Below are 19,986 nucleotides of genomic sequence, written 5' to 3' on the forward strand. Positions count from 1 at the left end.
ACAATAACATCTCCATGCCTTATATATCATGTACTGTTGTACGACGCTAGATTAAAACTGACGAGGAAAGGTAACACACGACCACCAAAAGCTTTATTATTGTGAAGCCCAGGTGGTCGTGTGGTCTAGCGGGACGGGTGCAGTGCAGGCGATTTCGTGTCATGATATCTCAGTAGCATGGGTTCGAATCCCAGCGAGGGAAGAACAAAAAATTTGCGAAAGCAAATTTACAGATCTAACATTGTTGGGTTGATGTTTAGACGAGTTATATATATATATATATATATATACCATAATTAACTATGCCGAATAAAATCAAGGATAAATTGAAAAGTTCAATAAGATTTTTATTCATTTAAATTGTATTACATAATAACACAATTTTATCTTTAAAAAATGTTGCAAATAACTAACACCAAAATCTCATCAAAAATATTTTCTGATGATTAATATCACAATTTCAACGAAACAAGTAAATGAATACAAACTCACTTTTACAGCTAAAGATTATGCATTCTAATGCAACAACGTTTGTAACGTTCATTTTGATTGGATAACGTCACTTTCTTACATGGCATCAATTGACAATTGATGCTATTGGGACGTACGTGCTAACGCGTCGCCAGTAAACTTAATTTGCGACCATCAAATCCCCAATTGATGCCATCAGAGCTTAAAATACAATACAGCTATCTCCTAATTAACCTTGTTAATTTTATTATTATTTTTTATGGCTTATATGCACATCAATTTTTCAATTTTAAATTTGTATTATTAGAGCAATTATTGAGGTTCAAATATGGTACCTATATATTGGTATAAAAGTTAGGCCATGAATTGAATGATTTTTTTTTTTATGCAGGTAACTTCTTTCTAGTCTTGAGTTTTGACATTTAGTGCTTGATTTCATCCATTGAAAGTTTTAGAAATAATCATGGCAACAAATGGATTGATTGATATAGTTGATGAATATGATGAAAACACAAAAATAGGAGGAAAAAAAAGCAATCTGTCGACATCTTACTACGTTAAAATATAAATGATGATAGTGAATGAAGGGAGCTGCAGTGTGTCAAAATGAGTAAACAGCAAATGAAATTACAGAGAGATATTGAAATCTCTACATGTGTATACTGTGTTTTCTCACCATATAGTTCAAGGCTAATTATTTTTTATTGTTTTTCTGATGTCATAAGAGTGGTTTGAGTTCAGTATTTTTTGTGATTTTACGTTTTGCTATTTTCTTTGTCATTGGATGTTTCTTAATGGCAAACTCAGTTTTATCTTGTATTTACTAAACTGTGTTTTTGAAATTCTGTTTTTGTAGGGCCTTGATCAAATAACAATTTGAAGTTCTAGACGTTTAAATGTGCCAATTAAGCCTCACTGTACATGGACCTAGATGTATTAATACCAAACTGACCACAACGATGGACAAGACAAATACTAAATGACCCGTGCCCAAATATGGGGATTAAAACAAAACAAAAATAAAATTTGTTAACTTTGACTGAAGTTCATGATTGGTAAATGATACAACCAGATGCTCCGCAGGGCGCAGCTTTATAACAAAACAAAAATAAAATTTGTTAACTTTGACTGAAGTTCATGATTGGTAAATGATACAACCAGATGCTCCGCAGGGCGCAGCTTTATACTAGATGTATTAATACCAAACTGACCACAACGATGGACAAGACAAATACTAAATGACCCGTGCCCAAATATGGGGATTAAAACAAAACAAAAATAAAATTTGTTAACTTTGACTGAAGTTCATGATTGGTAAATGATACAACCAGATGCTCCGCAGGGCGCAGCTTTATACGACCGCAGAGGTTGAACCCTGAACAGTTGGGGCAAGTATGGACACAACATTCAAGCTGGATTCAGCTCTAAATTTGGATTGTGATTAAATAGTTGACACAGCATAGGTTTTGGACACAGAATGAATGTGGTCTAATGAACTTAAAATAATTTTTTTGTCTTTGAGCAATCACTATGCTGTTGAATATTAATCCTCTCAAAAAAATGTTTGAAGAAATTTTCTTTTTATTTATCTCAATTCAAATTTCTAATGGAGTTTGCAACAATAACTACTCATTTAAATACATCATAAAATATTAAAATGTAAAAAAAGTGCTTGTTATCACTGAATGGTAAAGATTGTTTTAATTTATCAGTTGGTAGTAAAAGTGAATATACATTATTGTGTATTGTATAAAACAATGATTTAAGTTGATTCAACTACTATTCTGGACAAAGAAAGATAACTCCAATCAATTGAAAATTTCTTGCTATTGCACAATATTGTGCAATTAGATATTTCTTGCTATTGCGCAATACTGTGCAATTGAAAATATTTGCTATTGCACAATACGGTGCAATTGAAGATTTCTTGCTATTGCGCAATACTGTGCAATTGAAAATTCTTGTTATTGCACAATACTGTGCAATTGAAGATTTCTTGCTAGTGCTGAATACTGTTCAATTGAAAATTTCTTGCTATTGCAAAATACTTAATATAATAATTTTGGATCCTGATTTGAACCAACTTGAAAACTGGGCCCATAATCAAAAATCTAAGTACATGATTAAATTCAGCATATCAAAAAAGCCAAAGAATTCAATTTTTATTAAAATCAAACTTAGTTTAATTTTGGACCCTTTGGTATTTAATGTAGACCAATTTGAAAACGGGACTAAAAATTAAAAATCACATACACAGTTAGATTTGGCATATCAAAGAACCCAAATTATTCAATTTTTGATGAAATCAAACAAAGTTTAATTTTGGACCCTGATTTGGACCAACTTGAAAACTGGGCCAAAAATAAAAAATCTAAGTACATTTTTAGATTCAGCATATCAAAACCCCAAGAATTCAATTTTAGTTAAAATCAAACTAAGTTTAATTTTGGACCCTTTGGACCTTAATGTAGACCAATTGGAAAACGGGACCAAAAATTAAGAATCTACATACACAGTTAGATCCAGCATATCAAAGAACCCCAATTATTCAATTTTTGATGAAATCAAACAAAGTTCAATTTTGGACCCTTTGGGCCCCTTATTCCTAAAAACCTGTTGGGACCAAAACTCCAAAAATCAAACCCAACCTTCCTTTTATGGTCATAAACCTTGTGTTTAAATTTCAAAGATTTCTATTTACTTATACTAAAGTTATGGTGCGAAAACCAAGAATAATGCTTACTTGGGCCCCTTTTTGGCCCCAAATTCCTAAACTGTTCAGACCTCAACTCCCAAAATCAATCCCAACCTTTCTTTTGTGGTCATAAACAAGTGTGTTTAAATTTCATTGATTTCTATTTACTTATACTAAAGTTATTGTGCGAAAACCAAGAATAATGCTTATTTGGGCCCTTTTTTGGCCCCTAATTCCTAAACTGTTTGAACTAAAACCCCCAAAATTAATCCCAACCTTCCTTTTGTGGTCATAAACCTTGTGTAAAAATTTCATAGATTTCTATTTACTTAAACTAAAGTTATAGTGCGAAAACCAAGAAAATGCTTAATTGGGCCCTTTTTGGCCCCTAATTCCTAAAATTTTGGGACCAAAACTCCCAAAATCAATCCCAACCTTCCTTTTGTGGTTATAAACCTTGTGTTAAAATTTCATAGATTTCTATTCACTTTTACTTAAGTAAGAGTGCGAAAACTAAAAGTATTCGGACGACGACGCCAACGTGATAGCAATATACGACGAAAAATTAAAATTTTTGCGGTCGTATAAAAAATATAAACAACTTATTGTTTTCTACACATACTTTAACTAATATTATGATGTGCATAATGAATAATGCATATCAATTATCACAGTCAAACTCATGTAAAAATATGTCATGCATTTGTAAATAATATACCTGTAAGTCTATTTGCATAAAATCTTAACAGTTTTTTACAATATACAATTTCATTCATTACCCTATAAATCCTGATTTTCTACAATAATCATTTAGAGTCTTTAACATTATAATATATACATTAAATAAAAACAACTAAAGAAAAATACATTCATAATATATTTATTAAATGATGTTACCATTAATATATAGAGAATTTTAAACAATATTTAAAAATATTACATGGGAAGGAAATTTGAAAGTGATTTGTTATTTCACCTATATATATAGCTAGAAGACAAAAACCTTACAAGGGAGATGATTTTTTTGTTCTTCTTGAAACCAGTAAATAATTTCTACTAAAATTATATATATGAACAAACATCAAGTTTCTGTTACAGTGACTTGACTGTAAGTGTTGCTCTCCACCAATTGCAATTCATTCAAAATTTTGACCAAATTGCAATTTGTTTTATTAAACCAAATTGTTCAACTGGTCAGAAATTTGAACCAACTGCTGTAGAAAACCACAGTCAAGTCGTGAAAGTGCAAGGTGATAAAATAAAACATACTTACAATCCTATAAGACTTTAACTCCACTTTATTGATGGTATTACTAAATAAGTCTATCAATCTGTATAGTTATATTACAGCCATTACCATACTAAAGGTGAACTGTTTTATTTTTAATTGCTATAAAAATGTCCAAACTAAGCTTTTATATAGTTTTTCTTTCGGAAAGTATTCTATATTCATAAGAATCACACATTATGTGAATAAAAACATTTCATATTCAGTAAAATATTTGTGAAATTGCAATATGTTTGTAGGAAGGGGAGATAATCTTTTTTGGTTTCAAAAAATCTTTATTCAAAAGAATAGTATTTTAGGTTATCTCCCCAAGGAAACTTATTAATAGCATATTGTTATTTCACACATATTTTACTGAATATATGATGTGTTATTTTAAATGATATATGATTCTTATAAATATAAAATCCTTTTCGAAAGAAAAACTATATAAAAGCCTAGTTTGGACATTTTTATAGCAATTCAAAATAAAACATTTTACCTTTAGTATGGTAATGGCTATAATATAACTATACAGATTGATAGACAAATTTAGTAATAACATCATTAAAGTGGAGTTAAAGTCTTATAGGATTGTAAGTATATTTTATTTTATCACCTTGCACTTTCACATTTTGACTGAACAATTTGTTCAATATTCTGACCAGTTGAACAATTTGATTTTATAAAACAAATTGCAATTTGGTCAAAATTTTGAATGAGTTGCAATTGGTGGATAGCAACACTAACAGTCAAGTCACTGTAAGTGTGATGCAAATTTATGCCTAATTTATTATAGACAATTATGGACAGTAAATTTCACTCAAGGCCAAGTAAAAGTTATTGTCTGGTTCTCATAACTCAAGGTTGTTTTCAAGGAGGAAAAGTTTACTTGGTTTGGCTTTAATATGAACTAGTTAAAAATAATGAGTAACAAAAATAGAGTAGTTACAAACATCTGATTGTGACACATTTATGATAATTAAAAAATGACTTTGACACATTTCTAATAGTTAAACAATGATTCCAAGATTATGACATTTCCAATATTTATATTCACTTTATGTACAATTTTGGTTAAAATTACCACATAAACAAATTACAGTTTGAATCTATACATATATACTTATTTCATTAAAAGTAAATAAACCTTTGAGATCATTTTAACAATATAAAAGTCTGAATTGATATATTAGATTTTTCATACAAAAATATAAATATACAAACAATATTAATATTGCTGAATAATATTGAGATAACTTCAGAGGTATCATAAATTCCATTCTCAAGTGACTAATTTATTTGGCAAGGGTACATGAAATATAAATATATATTTTGGACCATAACTTTCATCATTTTGCAGAAAGTCATAGAGACCCTAGTTTGTAGAAAAAAAACTGATGACATAACAGTGAGGAATTATTCTATGGAAAGTTTTTGCTGTTTTTGCTGTTCTTGTTTTTTTTCATTTTATAATCTGCTTTTAATTCAAGAGTAAAATATATAAAAGCCTCATGGCAACCCCTGTTATTTTATTGTTTTATTTTAAGGATAAAGAACCAAACCGAATTTGTCTGGTCTTTTCAAGAAAGTGGGGAATAAAACTAGAGGCTCTAAAAAAATATAAAGAGCCTGTGTCGCTCACCTTGCAGTGATATTGTTTGCCTTAAATTAGTGGAGAATGAAGGCTTTTCCCCTGGAGAAGAATCCCAATTTGGAAAAAAAATGGCTTAAAATTATTCCCAAAAAGACCACTTTTTCCCCAAACAGAGCAGTCTCAGTAGTAAATGTGCATGAATTCAAACTGAAAAACACTCATTTATACATTTTTCATGCCTAAAATGACTATATGTGCAGATATGAGGGTCTAACTATGTATCATTACTGACAAAAAGGAGTCTCATTCCAAAGCAGGACTTGACTCTTGAAAGGGTAAAAGTTTCAGTCAAATTCATGGTTTATTCTAAATTTCCCAATTTGAGGAAAACTGCACACATTTTCCCAATAAAAAAGGGTAGAGGTAGTTTTGAAAAAAGTCAACAATATCACTGCCTTGGTCTATGTGAATATTAAACAAAGGAAGCAGATGGATTCATGACAAAATAGTGTTTTGGTGATGGTGATGTGTTTGTACATCTTACTTTACTGAACATTCTTGCTACTTACAATTATCTCTATTCTTGCTACTTACAATTATCTCTATCTATAATGAACTTGGCCCAGTAGTTTCAGTGGAAAATGTTAGTTAAAATTTACAAATTTTATGAAAATTGTTAAAAATTGACTGTAAAGGACAATAACTCCTAAGGGGGCAATTGACCATTTCTGTCATGTTGACTTATTTGTAAATCTTACTTTGCTTAACATTATTGATGTTTACAGTTTATCTCTATCTATAATAATATTCAAGATAATAACCAAAAACAGCAAAATTTCCTTAAAATTACCTTTTCAGGGGCAGCAACCCAACAACAGATTGTCAGATTCATCTGAAAATTTCAGGGCAGATAGATCTTGACCTGATGAACAATTTTACCCATGTCAGATTTGCTCTAAAGGCTGCGGTTTCAGAGATATAAGCCAAAATCTACATTTCACCCCTATGTTCTATTTTTAGCCATGGCCGCCATCTTGGTTGGTTGGCCAGGTCACGGGATACAATTTTTAAACTAGATACCCCAATGATGATTGTGGCCAAGTTTGGTTTAATTTGGCCCAGTAGTTTCAGAGGAGAAGATTTTTGTAAAAGATAACTAAGATTTACGAAAAATGGTTAAAAATTGACTATAAAGGGCAATAACTCCTAAAGAAATCAACAGACCATTTTGGTCTTGTTGTCTAACAGACCATTTTGGTCTTGTTGTCTTATTTGTAGATCTTACTTTGCTGAACATTTTTGCTGTTTACAGTTTATCTCTATCTATAATAATATTCAAGATAATAACCAAAAACAGCAAAATGTCCTTAAAATTACCAATTCAGGGGCAGCAACCTATCAACGGGTTGTCCGATTCATCTCAAAATTTCAGGGCAGATAGATCTTGATGTGATTAACAATTTTACCCCATGTCAGATTTGCTCTAAATGCTTTGGTTTTAAGTTATAAGCCAAAAACTGCATTTTACCCCTATGTTCTATTTTTAGCCATGGCGCCCATCTTGGTTGGTTGGCCGGGTCACCGGACACAATTTTTAAACTAGATACCCTAATAATGATTGTGGCCAAGTTTGGTAAAAGTTGGCCCAGTAGTTTCAGAGAAGAAGATATTTGTAAAAGCTAACGACGGACGACGACGACGATGACGCCGGACGTCAAGTGATGAGAAAAGCTCACTTGGCCCTTTGGGCCAGGTGAGCTAAAAATCTGCTTTAACAATATTTTCCTCTATAAAATCAATTTAAAATAATAGAATTCCAAACTTCATAGTTTTGGACAGGAGGTGCGATAGGCATTAATTTTGATAAAATACTTTTAACTATTTTAAACAAGGAAAATATTTGCAACTTCATACATAAAACTTAAGTGCCTTCATTAATTTTTTATACCATAAAACATTCACATTTATGCTTTAATTGCAATTTTGTAAACCTGATGGATAGACAAATGACCTTATCTCCCCTTCCCAGCATTCTTCATTGAAGAAACAAATCTGCAATATTCAATCATAACATATGACACAAATCTATTACAATTAAACTGTAACTAATCAATAACATAATAATCCTGAGTTGAATCATCAGCGCCATTCTTGTCGTCATCATTGTTATCATCACTATCATCAGATGCTGTCAAATCAATCATACTACTTTCTGCTGACTCCTCCCCCTTATCACTCTCATTATTCATAATAAACATACCACCCATCTGGCATACAACTTTCTGTGGTGACTGATTCTTTACTGGTGACAAGTATGGTTTTATACTCTGATTCTTCATTGGAGATTTCTTAGACTGGGAACCAGATGACATTGAATCTAATGACCTTGGACCCACAATAGGTTTAGATTTGACTGGTGATACAAAGGGAGATAATGTCTCAATGCTTGCATCAGATTGCTGACTTCCTGAGGGAGGTAATGTTTCTTCACTATCCGATAAATCATCGCAGTCAATAGCTGTGTTTTGACAATTGCCACTAAACAATTTATCAACAGCTTTTGTCACACATTTTTCTATTGAGCTTATTTGACAATTCACAGAATCTTTGCTTTGTAATGAATTGCTTCTAGATAATTTTCCTGATAATAATGATCTTTCCTCCTCATCTTCTGATTCCAGGTCTAAAACAACACAATCATTGTAACGGCCATTTGAATCCACTATCTGTTTTGATCCCTTATTTGTTTCAAAATTAGTAACAGTGTTCATTTTATTAACCAATAGTTCCTCCTTGTTGCCTTTCTCCTTGCTGTTTGATGAATTTGTAGTAATACTACTGACCTCCTTTTCACTTTTGTTTCCACTATTAAATGTATCACTACAAACCTCAGTGATCATGATTTCGTTGTCACTGTCATCAACATCACTTCCTTCATCAGAACCAAATAAATCATAGCTAGAACTTATCTCTTTTTGATTTTTCTCATTATTCCTGCTGCTTTTAGAGTTTGATTCTAGATTGGTTATTTCATCATTGTGTTCATTGACAATTACTTCTTGAGGTAGACTTTCGCACACTGTACTACAACTACTATCAATGATTGTAACAACTTCATTTGATTTATTTTCTGTTATATCAACCTCATGGTTGCTTGTATTTAATCTATTATTAGAACTTTGATTACTTTCTAAACAAACATATGATTCACTTTCCCTCTCATTGCTCAGCATTTTATCAATCTCTTTCTCTGAATCAGAATTGAATTTAGATATTCTATTTTCATTGGAATTTTTATTGCCATTTTTTAAAAAGTTGATAAAGTTGTCTTTATAAGAACCAGATCCATTTTGTATATTTTTAGTGTCTTCTCTTTCATTTCCAATAATAATTGTTTTATTTTCTTTCCTATCAATGTTTAATCTATCATTTTCAAGAGCATATAAGCTATTTTGTTTATCAGTTTTCAGATTGTCATCTTCACAATAATCTAGCTCATCATTTTTCTTTAAAGTGTTGATTCTGTCATCTTGACTAGAATCTGGCTTATCTTTTTTCTGTTCAGTTTTACACCTGCCATTTCCATTAGAATTTGATCTATCTGGCTGATTAGAATTGATAATGCTGTCCCCGCTCTCATTGACCTCAGCCTCCATCTCATCAACTGCAGTTAGTAAGCTCTGCCCTGGGGTAGATAGAGTTTCACATCTATCAAAACTAATATTAACTATCAAGCAGCATAAATACAGCAGTTTATTATAATACTACATACAATGTCTTCTTCATAATATAATAATAATAATGTTCACATTCAAAAGAGAATTCAAAACACATCAAATTTTATTTTTTAAAACAGTTTACATTCAAAGAACTCATTCGTTAAAAAGAAACAAACATATCAGGAAAAAGGATAATTAATTGTTGGTTGCTCATGGTGCAGTGGCAAATTTTTCATGCATGTTCAGGACTAAGAAACGTTTAGAAAATCTTTTACTGGTACTGATATATTTTTTACTTCATTTACTGCTCTTTTGCAAGTGTTTTTTACACTGTTTTACTGTTTAATCTTATTCCGATGTTTCCCATGTTAAAAAAAAACATTGATGAATAATGAGTTCTATTGTTAAAAATATGTACATGTACCTGGATACTGAGGGTGGCTCCTGAACATCATCTGTAGTATCATGATCAAAGTCTATATTGTCTACAACATCATCTTTGTTTGCTCCAGACGTGTCACCCTCACTGTTATCACTAGCTTCTTCTTCAGCTATTTTATATTCACCAGCTTCCAGTGTATTTGTTGGTACAACTACAGCTGTCGTCTGCTCATCATCATCATCTATACATACTCTGCACTCTAAAGCATCTGATTTACTGCCTTGAGATTCTTGGAACTCATGCTCATCTAATGCATCTAAAAGACTTTGTCCTGGTAGTGACAAGGACTGGGGTCTAGAAAAATATAATATAATTTCAAATCAAAGGTAAAGATTAAAGGATACAAATTTTTTGGGTCTAGTTTCACTTATGGTACCCCTGCAATAGGTATTTGGTAAACTACACAAGAAGTTTATTAGCCATGAAAGTAAAAGCACATCTAACAATAAAGCATGCTCACATATAGCTTGATACTTTAAAAAAAGGCCAGAAATATTTCATAATGGTAATTTCTGTGTTAGAATACATAAACATTCAACAGGAATTTAATGAGCAATGGATTCATAAATGATCCAAACTTTAACCAGTATTTACATAAAGATTGACACCAAATTTTAGGAAGATTCTATCCATAGTTCAAAAGAAAAAATGCCATTCAAATCTCATATTTGTCTTATATTACAGAATATCAAAGTACCAAAATGTAACAAAAGACAGTACACAATATAACAATATTAAATTGCCCTTTTTAAGCTCGATACTAGATTTCAGGAATCTGTGATTGTAGTTCCTGATAATAAGTCTAATGGATGGACATATGTATACAGGCAGACTGATATACAGAGACAAAGCAATATTCCTTCCTTGAAGTGGAGGCAATAATAACAGCTATACAATTAGAAGCTATATATTTTAGATTGGCAGAATCAAAAATTGAAAACCCTTTTCCATTTAATGAAATTTTTTTTAATAAAATAATAGATTCTTACCTGTTTTTTTGGTCAGCTTCCTGTCCACTAAGTTCACAGATATCACTCATTTCACTGTCGCTTCTGTTACTACCTGCATAAGAACTGTGTTCATCCTCATCTGTCTCTGCCTCACTCATTATTCTTGATTTCTTGGCAGGTGGGTAAACCTTTTCTGGGGTGCCAAAATTCAGGTCAATTGAATCACTTGAATTTTCTAAAAAAGGGTAGCAAAACATAATATAATTTGAATAGTTCAGTATATAACCTACAACTTAATATGAATAGGCTTATTATTTCTCTTATTTTTGTGCTATTTTCACATTTCTTGATCTATCTTAGAAAAATGTATCTTCTAAATAGTGAAAAATCTTTTCCCTGCAAATGATTGGTCGAAATTTAACTATGATATTTTAATTTTCCTGGGCTCTTTGGAATTTTCCTATTGTGACCTCTTCTTATTTTTATATATAAGGTTATTTAAAGACAAAATATTAATGAAAAGTAGTAGTATCACCTACACAGTTTGGGGGACTTTATAAGAACAATGCTAGATATTACCTGAAATTGTCCTCTTCTTTGTGGATTTTGACCTTCTGAGTTTTCCAAGTAGTCTTGGTTTCTGAGAATCACATATATTCTTACTGTTCTTTAATTTCAGGAATTCATTCAAACGTCCTTGGACCTGTAAAACATATAGGCATTTATAATATCCTTTACATAGATAATTAATATACATTTTGATCCAATAAACTGTAAATTCAGTACTATTTCATTTTCAAAAATGCAGAAACTTTGACAAAATAGATTTCTCCACAATGATAACTCACATTCCAAATTTTAAAAGCCATTGTTGTATACAGTTTTTCCTAAAGTTGTTAAATAGTTACTTAATTATAACATGAACCAAATGAATCCACAAAATCTGAAGACACTTAGTTTTTATTTGAATTTCAAGCAAAGTTCTTTCCTTAGCAGAAAGGTTGCTTTCTTCCCATTCATTCAGTAAATATATAGCATGGACACTGTTACCAGCCACCAACCTGCCGAACTTCAACAAATAAATAACCAGATCTTTCTTATGAAAACCAGGTCAAAAATCATATAACTTTTTTTCTGTCATTTTGAGGATGATAAGTTGTGTACCTAATTCTACCTACCTTCATAATAGTCTCATCCATCATTGGCTTCACATTTGGTCTGACAAATTTTGGCTGAAGATAGGTCACTAAATCTTTGACCTCTGTGTATGACGAATGAAATGAATAACATACTCTGTTTATAAATCCTTTTTTAATTACAATATGACTTAGATCAAAGTTCCGCAACATAGTAAAGTACATTGTGGATGGAAGTATCACCATTACTTTCAATTCTGCAGCTGGCTTACCCCATGGTAGACTATCTGATGGCCATTTCCCCTGAAAGAATGACAAACACTGTTTAAGAGCTTGTACTGTTATTTGAAAACAGTGTAAGTATTCCTTAGAACAAGAATAAATAAATTTGTAAACTGATGTCTTGAATGATTGCATTTCAGTACGACCAAAAATGGGACTTCTTCATATAACTATGCTTTCTGTCAAAGCAGTCTTTACTCATCAAATATGCAAAGGCCAAAATAAATGAAAACTATAAGAGACATATTTTGGATAGTTTCATGGATTTATTTTGTTAAGCAGCTACTGAAATTGGCTCCCAACTGCCTCTTTCTGGCAAGAACTACTTACAAACAGGATAAACAGTATTCTATACTTGTGCTTTTCTCATTTTATTGTTGTAGTTAGAAGTAGATAAATATTTTTTAAAAAGAAACATGAACTTTTACTTCTAAAATGAGTTTAAAATTTTTGTTGGACCTACCTTGCAGGCATGTACTGGTGTTTCTGAGGGATCACTGGTGAAAATATCTTCAAGATCTGGAATTTGTTTATATATTTCACATTTCTCTTTTGAGACATACACCTAAAAAAATAATATTTGACATGTTTCAGGCTCTTCATTTTTGTACGTGTTATATTGTATCTTGGAGTAAAAAATCTATATCTTTAGAAGCAAATGGAACTATTATAACATTGGAATGTAATACTCATAAGCCACACAGATTTAATTTTTATTTCCTTTGATTTTATGAGATAAAACTATTAAAGTAGCTGACAAGTTACCTTATGCCCAGTTTTTATACAGACTTCCTTCATCAAATGTTCATGTCCATACTGAGTTCGTGCTTTAAAATGTACAACATAATTTGGTCCTTTTCCTATCCATTCCTTGACCAAATTATAAACAGCATTAGCACTGTCCTCACGACTAGGGATATAAATAGAGCTCTCATGGCAGAATGTTGTATCTATGTATAAGCTGTCAATATGTTTTACACTGAAAACATTAAAAAAAAAATGTTCTCAAATAATAAAATTTGAATAAAGTTATCAAATAAAACAAAGATCAGCACAATGTTACATTTAGAATATGGCACTGTATAGTTATTAGTCTATTTTAAAATAAAATAGAATATAGGTGTGCGTTGGCTAATATATGTGGTCTAAGAACTTAGAAAAATTAAAATTAGACATTTACCTTTATGGTCCAATATGCAAAATCTACATAAATAAATAAATCGAATAATTCAATTTTTTATTGAAATCAAACAAAGTTTAATTTTGAACCTGTTGGACCTCAATATTGATGAATAAGAAAACAGGCCCAAAATCTAAATACAAGGTTAGATTCAGCTAGCATAATAAGAAACCCAAGTAATCAAGACTTTGAATCAAACCTAATTAAAATTGTCTAGAAATATGCCATTCATACTAAGTACGTATTGTTTTAGACTCTTCTTGGCCATAAGTTCCTAAATGGTTAGGACCATAACCCCAAAAATCAATTTTAACCTTCCTATTTTGGTATGAAGCCTTGTGTCATAATATTATAGAGATTCCATACACTTATACTAAAGTCATTGTCTTGAAACCAAATGTCTTCGGACAACAATGATGAGGACAAAGACATTGCCATACCAGTATACAAATTTTTCCAGTTCTATAAATTAGTTGTTTCAAGCCTCTTAACAAGATACGTTAAATTCTTAAATTATTTCAGGCATTTGTTATTGCCATTTTAGACTAAAATGCAATTGGAATTTTTGCCATATTGACTTAAATCCAAATGCAAATTTAAATTATTGCGATTATAACCCTGTCACACATTTCATAATTATAAAAACATCACAATAACTTCTGAATTTACAGATACCATCTTTTAATAAAGCAGAGGCAAAATATACTAGAGGGATAATTAGGCCTCTGTAATTGAATGTTTCTTTATTGTCTGTTCTTACCTCCCATTTTTGTCATGAAGAGCTGGGATATTGGTAATTTGTTGACTGTCCCATCTAAAATCTCCAGTGTATAAACATATACCTTCTTGTCCATCAAACAGAAACCTGAAATATCATAAAGAATATCAGCTTGTTCAGACTTCAAATCTAAATGAAATTTTATTTTAATTTCTAAATTTGATGAGAATTCAATTATGTACCCTTTTTTAAAATAAGGACTTTTTGAAAAATAAAAAAAAATACACAATTTCTTAAAAGAGAAAAAATTTATTATTTATTATAAAAACTGAGATCAACATTTAGGAAGACCATTTGAGCAAGCATAAACCAGAAAAAAAGTTAAAACTCCAAAAGTGTTAACTCAAACTTTGAGTAAAAACTGAAATATATATATGTATCAACATGGATGAAGTTAAGCATTTGAAAATAGTTGATGGAGTGGACTAGAATCAAAGATACTTACATAACAGATCCAGGACAATGAGATGCATTAATCAGGGTGACTTCAACAGAACCAATCTGAAAATAATCACAAGGCACTGTCTTTTAGGTTTGGCCTATCAGATTACGTGACAATATGCAATGGTGTACTATATAATAATTTATTTTCTTGGGTATCAATTTCATAGAATGAGGAAAACTTGTAATTTCGAGGAGGACATTTGATTTTGTGGTTTTGCTAATCTCTGCGTGAAAAATCCATTGAAAATTTGTTATTTGTTGAACATATGAATTCGAAGGTTTTAATTGTCATGATTCTTTTATCTTTTAAAAATAGATAAAATTTTACTACAGTCAGATACAATTTTTACAGCCTTAGGTAGATGGGGTGTCTAAATTATAATCCATAAATTTTTTTAATAATTTGCCAAAATGTAGTTTATATCATGCTTTTAAAAAAAAATAATAAAAAAGAATGGGTCATGGGGCTTATTTTCACGCTACACGGTGTTCAAAATTGACAGATTTTGTATAGATTATGCATGGAAAACCCAATTTTCTGCAATAAAGTATAAACTACATCATAGAATTTAGAGATAACATGTTAGAAGATAGCTTTAATCGTATGCTTTCAGTTAAGAAAAAGAAAAAATGAGGTCACTGGACCCGTAATTGATAAATGATTAATTTACCTTGCAAGACCCTTGCTGGGGAATTGAAACCTTATTTGGCACATCGATAGGTAATACTTTCTGAAAAATAATGCATCTTATATACTCATAACACAAACAAATAATGTACCACTTCTTTCAAAATATATCTGTAGTAGTTTCAAATCAAGAAATAAATTGAGATTGTTTATTTTGCTTTTTAGTATAGACTTTTATTAGTGTTAAATTTTACTCTATACAATACGCAGAAACAACAGAACTGTGATATACAAGGTGTTTTCCACATTACCAAGAAGTTCATTATTTTTGCAATCAAAATTTGGTGACACTGTCATAGTAAATGAATTTAAAGACTTCTGTGATGCTCTGTGAAAGTACTGTAAATGAGACAATTATCCACAAAAGGCAAAAAAAACATTAAGGATATAATAAGCTCATTAACAGGTCATTCATCATAAGCTACAAATGGCCTAGGAATGACAAAATGTTAAACAATTCAAATGAGAAAACCAATGGCCTGATTTATTATGAAACAATAAAAAAAAAAAAAAAATAGCACATACAACAACCAATGATAATCACTTAATTACAGCTTCTATTTAGGAACAGGTACATATACATATAACTCTTTGAAACATATAATCATGCTAACAAACACATGAAACAGCTAAATAAATGACTTAGTAATGCAATGAAGTTATATTGCATAGACAATATAAAGAGTATTATTTGAAATATTTGTTAATCAACTACAGTGAACACTAATTAAGCACCAAGGTCCCTACTGAATGTAATGTAACAAACTTTTTTTCTCAATCTGAAGTTACAAATAACACAAAACATAAAGGTAAAAAATAACAACAAATAAATGCTGAATTCTCAAACTATACCTGAAATATAAAGCTTAAATAAATCTAAACATGCATACCACATAATGCTCCAAATGACTGTACTTTGGTTTTTCTAGTAAGAGCAGTTTTGTAACTTCTGAACAGTACAGAAATACATCAGAACTGAAATTAAATTTTAAAAATAAATTCATTTATTAAAGAGGGTAATTCATATTCAATCAGAGCTTGTCTATTTTTCTACTAAAGCCCTAAAACAAATACAAGTTTACAATACACATTCAAAAGCAAAATACAATATACATATATAAATTATGATAACAACAATAATGAAATTTTCATATTCAAACCAAAAATAGTAATGTCATTTGATTTTATTTGTCTTACATAGTTTTACAAGAAGACTACTGTAAATTCAGAAATTATTGCGTTCATTTATTATTGCGATTTTGTCATTTTAAATTAAATGCGATTTTAATTATTACGATTTTGAGAAAAGTCATGCTTAATTCAGTTAAGATATTACAAAATGCGAGTTTTAATTATTGCGTTTACAACTCTGTCGCATTATTCGCAATAATAAAAACCTTGCAATAATTTCTAAATTTACAGTATATAACAATGTTTCTCAAATAATGCTACATTAACTGATCTTTAACTCTTTTTTTAGTTTTGAATGGTATTTAAAATCATTTCATACCTTGATTGTAGAAAAATGAACAGATTTCTTATAAAAAAACGTTAAATGTTTCCCTTTATTGAACATTATGAATGCAATTTATGGGAAAAGTATGCGGTTTTAATTAAACATATCTTCAAAGTTCATTGAGAAGATTGTTTATAACAGCCTCTAAATTAATGTTACAAACATTTTAAAATATTTTTCATTTCCTACATGTCCTAGTATTTTATGGGACTTTTGACTAATGCACAACCTCCTTTTCAATTCAACAAATACAAAATATAACAAAGGAAATCAAAGTCTAAAAACAGAGAATAGGATAATGCTGCAATTCTCGAGATTATTGAAATCAAAAGTTAGCAGATAAATATATATTTACACTCACCTGGCCTGTAACATTTCAAGAAAAGTTGGTCTATCTAATCCTACAGTATGATCTAAAAAATTAGAAATCATCACAAAATATAAAGAGGTATAGCAGCTAGAGGTATAGACTTTTTTGGATGTATTTCAGTTAATGTTTTTTTTTATTCTTTTACGCCACCCTTTTCACATAATTTAGATTTTTAAAAATGTATACCTTTTCATATTTTTTGTAGGTAAATATGTAACCTTTTCCCATATTGTTTGGGTTTTAAGTAGTGTGTAATGTAAGAGTGGAATATGAAAAATACAGTCGGAAACACCAAGAAAGATGACAGACGAAGAAGTTATGGAACTTTATTGACCGTATCATAAATTTTGGATAGTTTTCACAACCTATTCATATATTTTCAAGCTTGAAAAGGTGACTTATTCCAGTGGCACGTCTTATCACCCAGGGGATCTGCTTACCCTTCCAGAACACCTGAGATCACCCCCAGTTTTTGGTAAAGTTCATGCTGCTCTGTCTTTAGATTTTTATATTGTTTTTTGTGTACTGTTGTTTATCTGTTGGTGTTCATCTTTTTTAAGCCATGGCATTGCCAGTTTATTTTCAACTAATGAGTTTGAATGTCCCTTTGCTTCTGTTTTTTATATGCGTAAGATACATGTATATGTTAATTATAATTTAGTTGTTTTTCAGTGTTTAGGGACTATCTCTTATGGTCTTTGTGATATTTTTTGTTATAATTTATAGATCTATGGTACACAAATCAGGAAACCTAATAAGAACCATGACAGTAGTTGTCTTTAAGGGGACTTGTGGTTATAAATTGATTTTTTTTTAAATATATGATTTTAATATTTTTTTCATAAATGAACTTTATCATATACTTAATAGAAAAATTAAAGAAAACAAATGGGGTCACTGTTCATCTAATTTCCAAAGAAGCATGCGTTTATGTGAAGGTACTTTTTTCTGTTGAACTAATAGGAGAAATATAGGTAATATCGAAATAAAAAAAGAACTAAATTTCAGAAATCGTCTAAATTTTACAATTGTTAAGTTTAAGTACTGCTAATTTAAAAATAATAATAAAAAAATATTGGCCACTGTCTGACTGATGAGTTAAAAAAGATATTTCAATTTTGAACAGGAGATAATTTGGAGCTTTTTCAATGATATAAACATTTTAAGAGTAATCTGGGGCCAAAATGAATCGATTTTTTTTGGGGTTGATTTTTGTACCATAGCAAAAAGGTAACAACTAATAGTGTAATAAATAAAATTTGTAATAAATATATCGGTTCATTCAAATTTGAAACAACAGGTACTGCTTCTTTTAACTTCATCCCCTTTAACAGCTTGCATTGGCCTTAAGGTTTATGTACCCTTCTGTAGCCATTTTTGTACGAACTTTTCAAACTTCAATTGTATCAAAACTACAGATATTATGAATAATAGAGATAGGCCATTTTGTACATATTCCAAGGGGAAACTTGATGCAAAGCATTATTTTTTACTGTTCCATTGCATTTAATAGAAAAAGAGGACTTTGTGGCAAATAAATCAAGATTTTTATAGAAAATCCACAGCCTTTATCTTTGTACTCTCATATTTGGCAATTTGATGACTGATAGATATAGGATTGTTGCATGCAGTGCTAGCATTGATTTCCTTAAAACAAGTTTATAAATGTAGTTATTGGTTAAGACAAGTATAAATATGGCCAAAATCAAGTACACCTTTTAGGGTGCGCTCGACTTTAGTGACTCAGCACGAGGTGTTTTGGAATTTACAGGTTACTTAGAACTTTTTGTAAAAAATAAACACTAGCACATCATAGAAAATCAAGTGAGTAATTTATGTTTCAAATTTTATAACAAAAATCTCTGTATTAAAGGCTGTGGATTTTCTATAAAAATCTTGATTTATTTGCCACAAAGTCCTCTTTTTCTATCAAATGCAATGAAACAGTAAAAAATAATGCTTTGCATCAAGTTTCCCCTTGGAACATGTACTAAATGACCTATCTCTATTATTTATTATATCTTTAGTTTTGATACAATTGAGGTTTGAAAAATTCGTACAAAAGGGTACATAAACCTTAAACTAAATACAGGCAATCATATAGTCTACTGGATTTTTAAATATGGCTTTTATAGTTGATTCAAACTGGCAATTTGTCAATATACATAATGTATATGTTCCTTTTTTTATGTTCCTGATTCACATCAGTGATTATGTTGTTACAACTGTACAATTCAATGTACATATGGTCTGGTATTATTACCCTCGTGAATGTGTGAGAGGAAAAAACATTTGGATTTCAAGTTTCTCCCATCAAATCTGTCGATTGACAAATTGCGATACTCTCGCATCTGTCCACAAAAACAACTCATAGTGCAACTCTGCAATGTGCACTTTTCTTCTTGATACTCTCCACACTCTAACAATCGCGCGTGTAATACTACACATCTC

The 19,986-nt window shown here is 30.4% G+C and overlaps 1 protein-coding gene across 1 annotated transcript; it reads right to left on the reverse strand.

Moving 5' to 3' along the window:
- Positions 1–5,891: 5,891 nt before the first annotated feature.
- On the reverse strand, positions 5,892–19,964 carry LOC139512173 (protein artemis-like). Its single transcript, XM_071299585.1, has 14 exons — positions 19,799–19,964; positions 17,527–17,578; positions 16,540–16,624; positions 15,633–15,692; positions 14,963–15,018; positions 14,500–14,604; positions 13,325–13,538; positions 13,023–13,124; positions 12,320–12,580; positions 11,721–11,844; positions 11,181–11,376; positions 10,174–10,485; positions 7,807–9,738; positions 5,892–6,037 (listed from the first exon to the last, which is right to left on the reverse strand). Exons 1-13 carry the CDS (start codon positions 19,905–19,907, stop codon positions 8,136–8,138), a joined length of 3,279 nt encoding a protein of 1,092 aa, XP_071155686.1. The 5' UTR covers positions 19,908–19,964; the 3' UTR covers positions 5,892–6,037; positions 7,807–8,135.
- Between the last annotated feature and the right edge of the window lie 22 nt (positions 19,965–19,986).

This window comes from Mytilus edulis, chromosome 1 (genome assembly GCF_963676685.1).
Source record: "Mytilus edulis chromosome 1, xbMytEdul2.2, whole genome shotgun sequence".
In the NCBI taxonomy this organism is placed as follows: domain Eukaryota; kingdom Metazoa; phylum Mollusca; class Bivalvia; order Mytilida; family Mytilidae; genus Mytilus; species Mytilus edulis.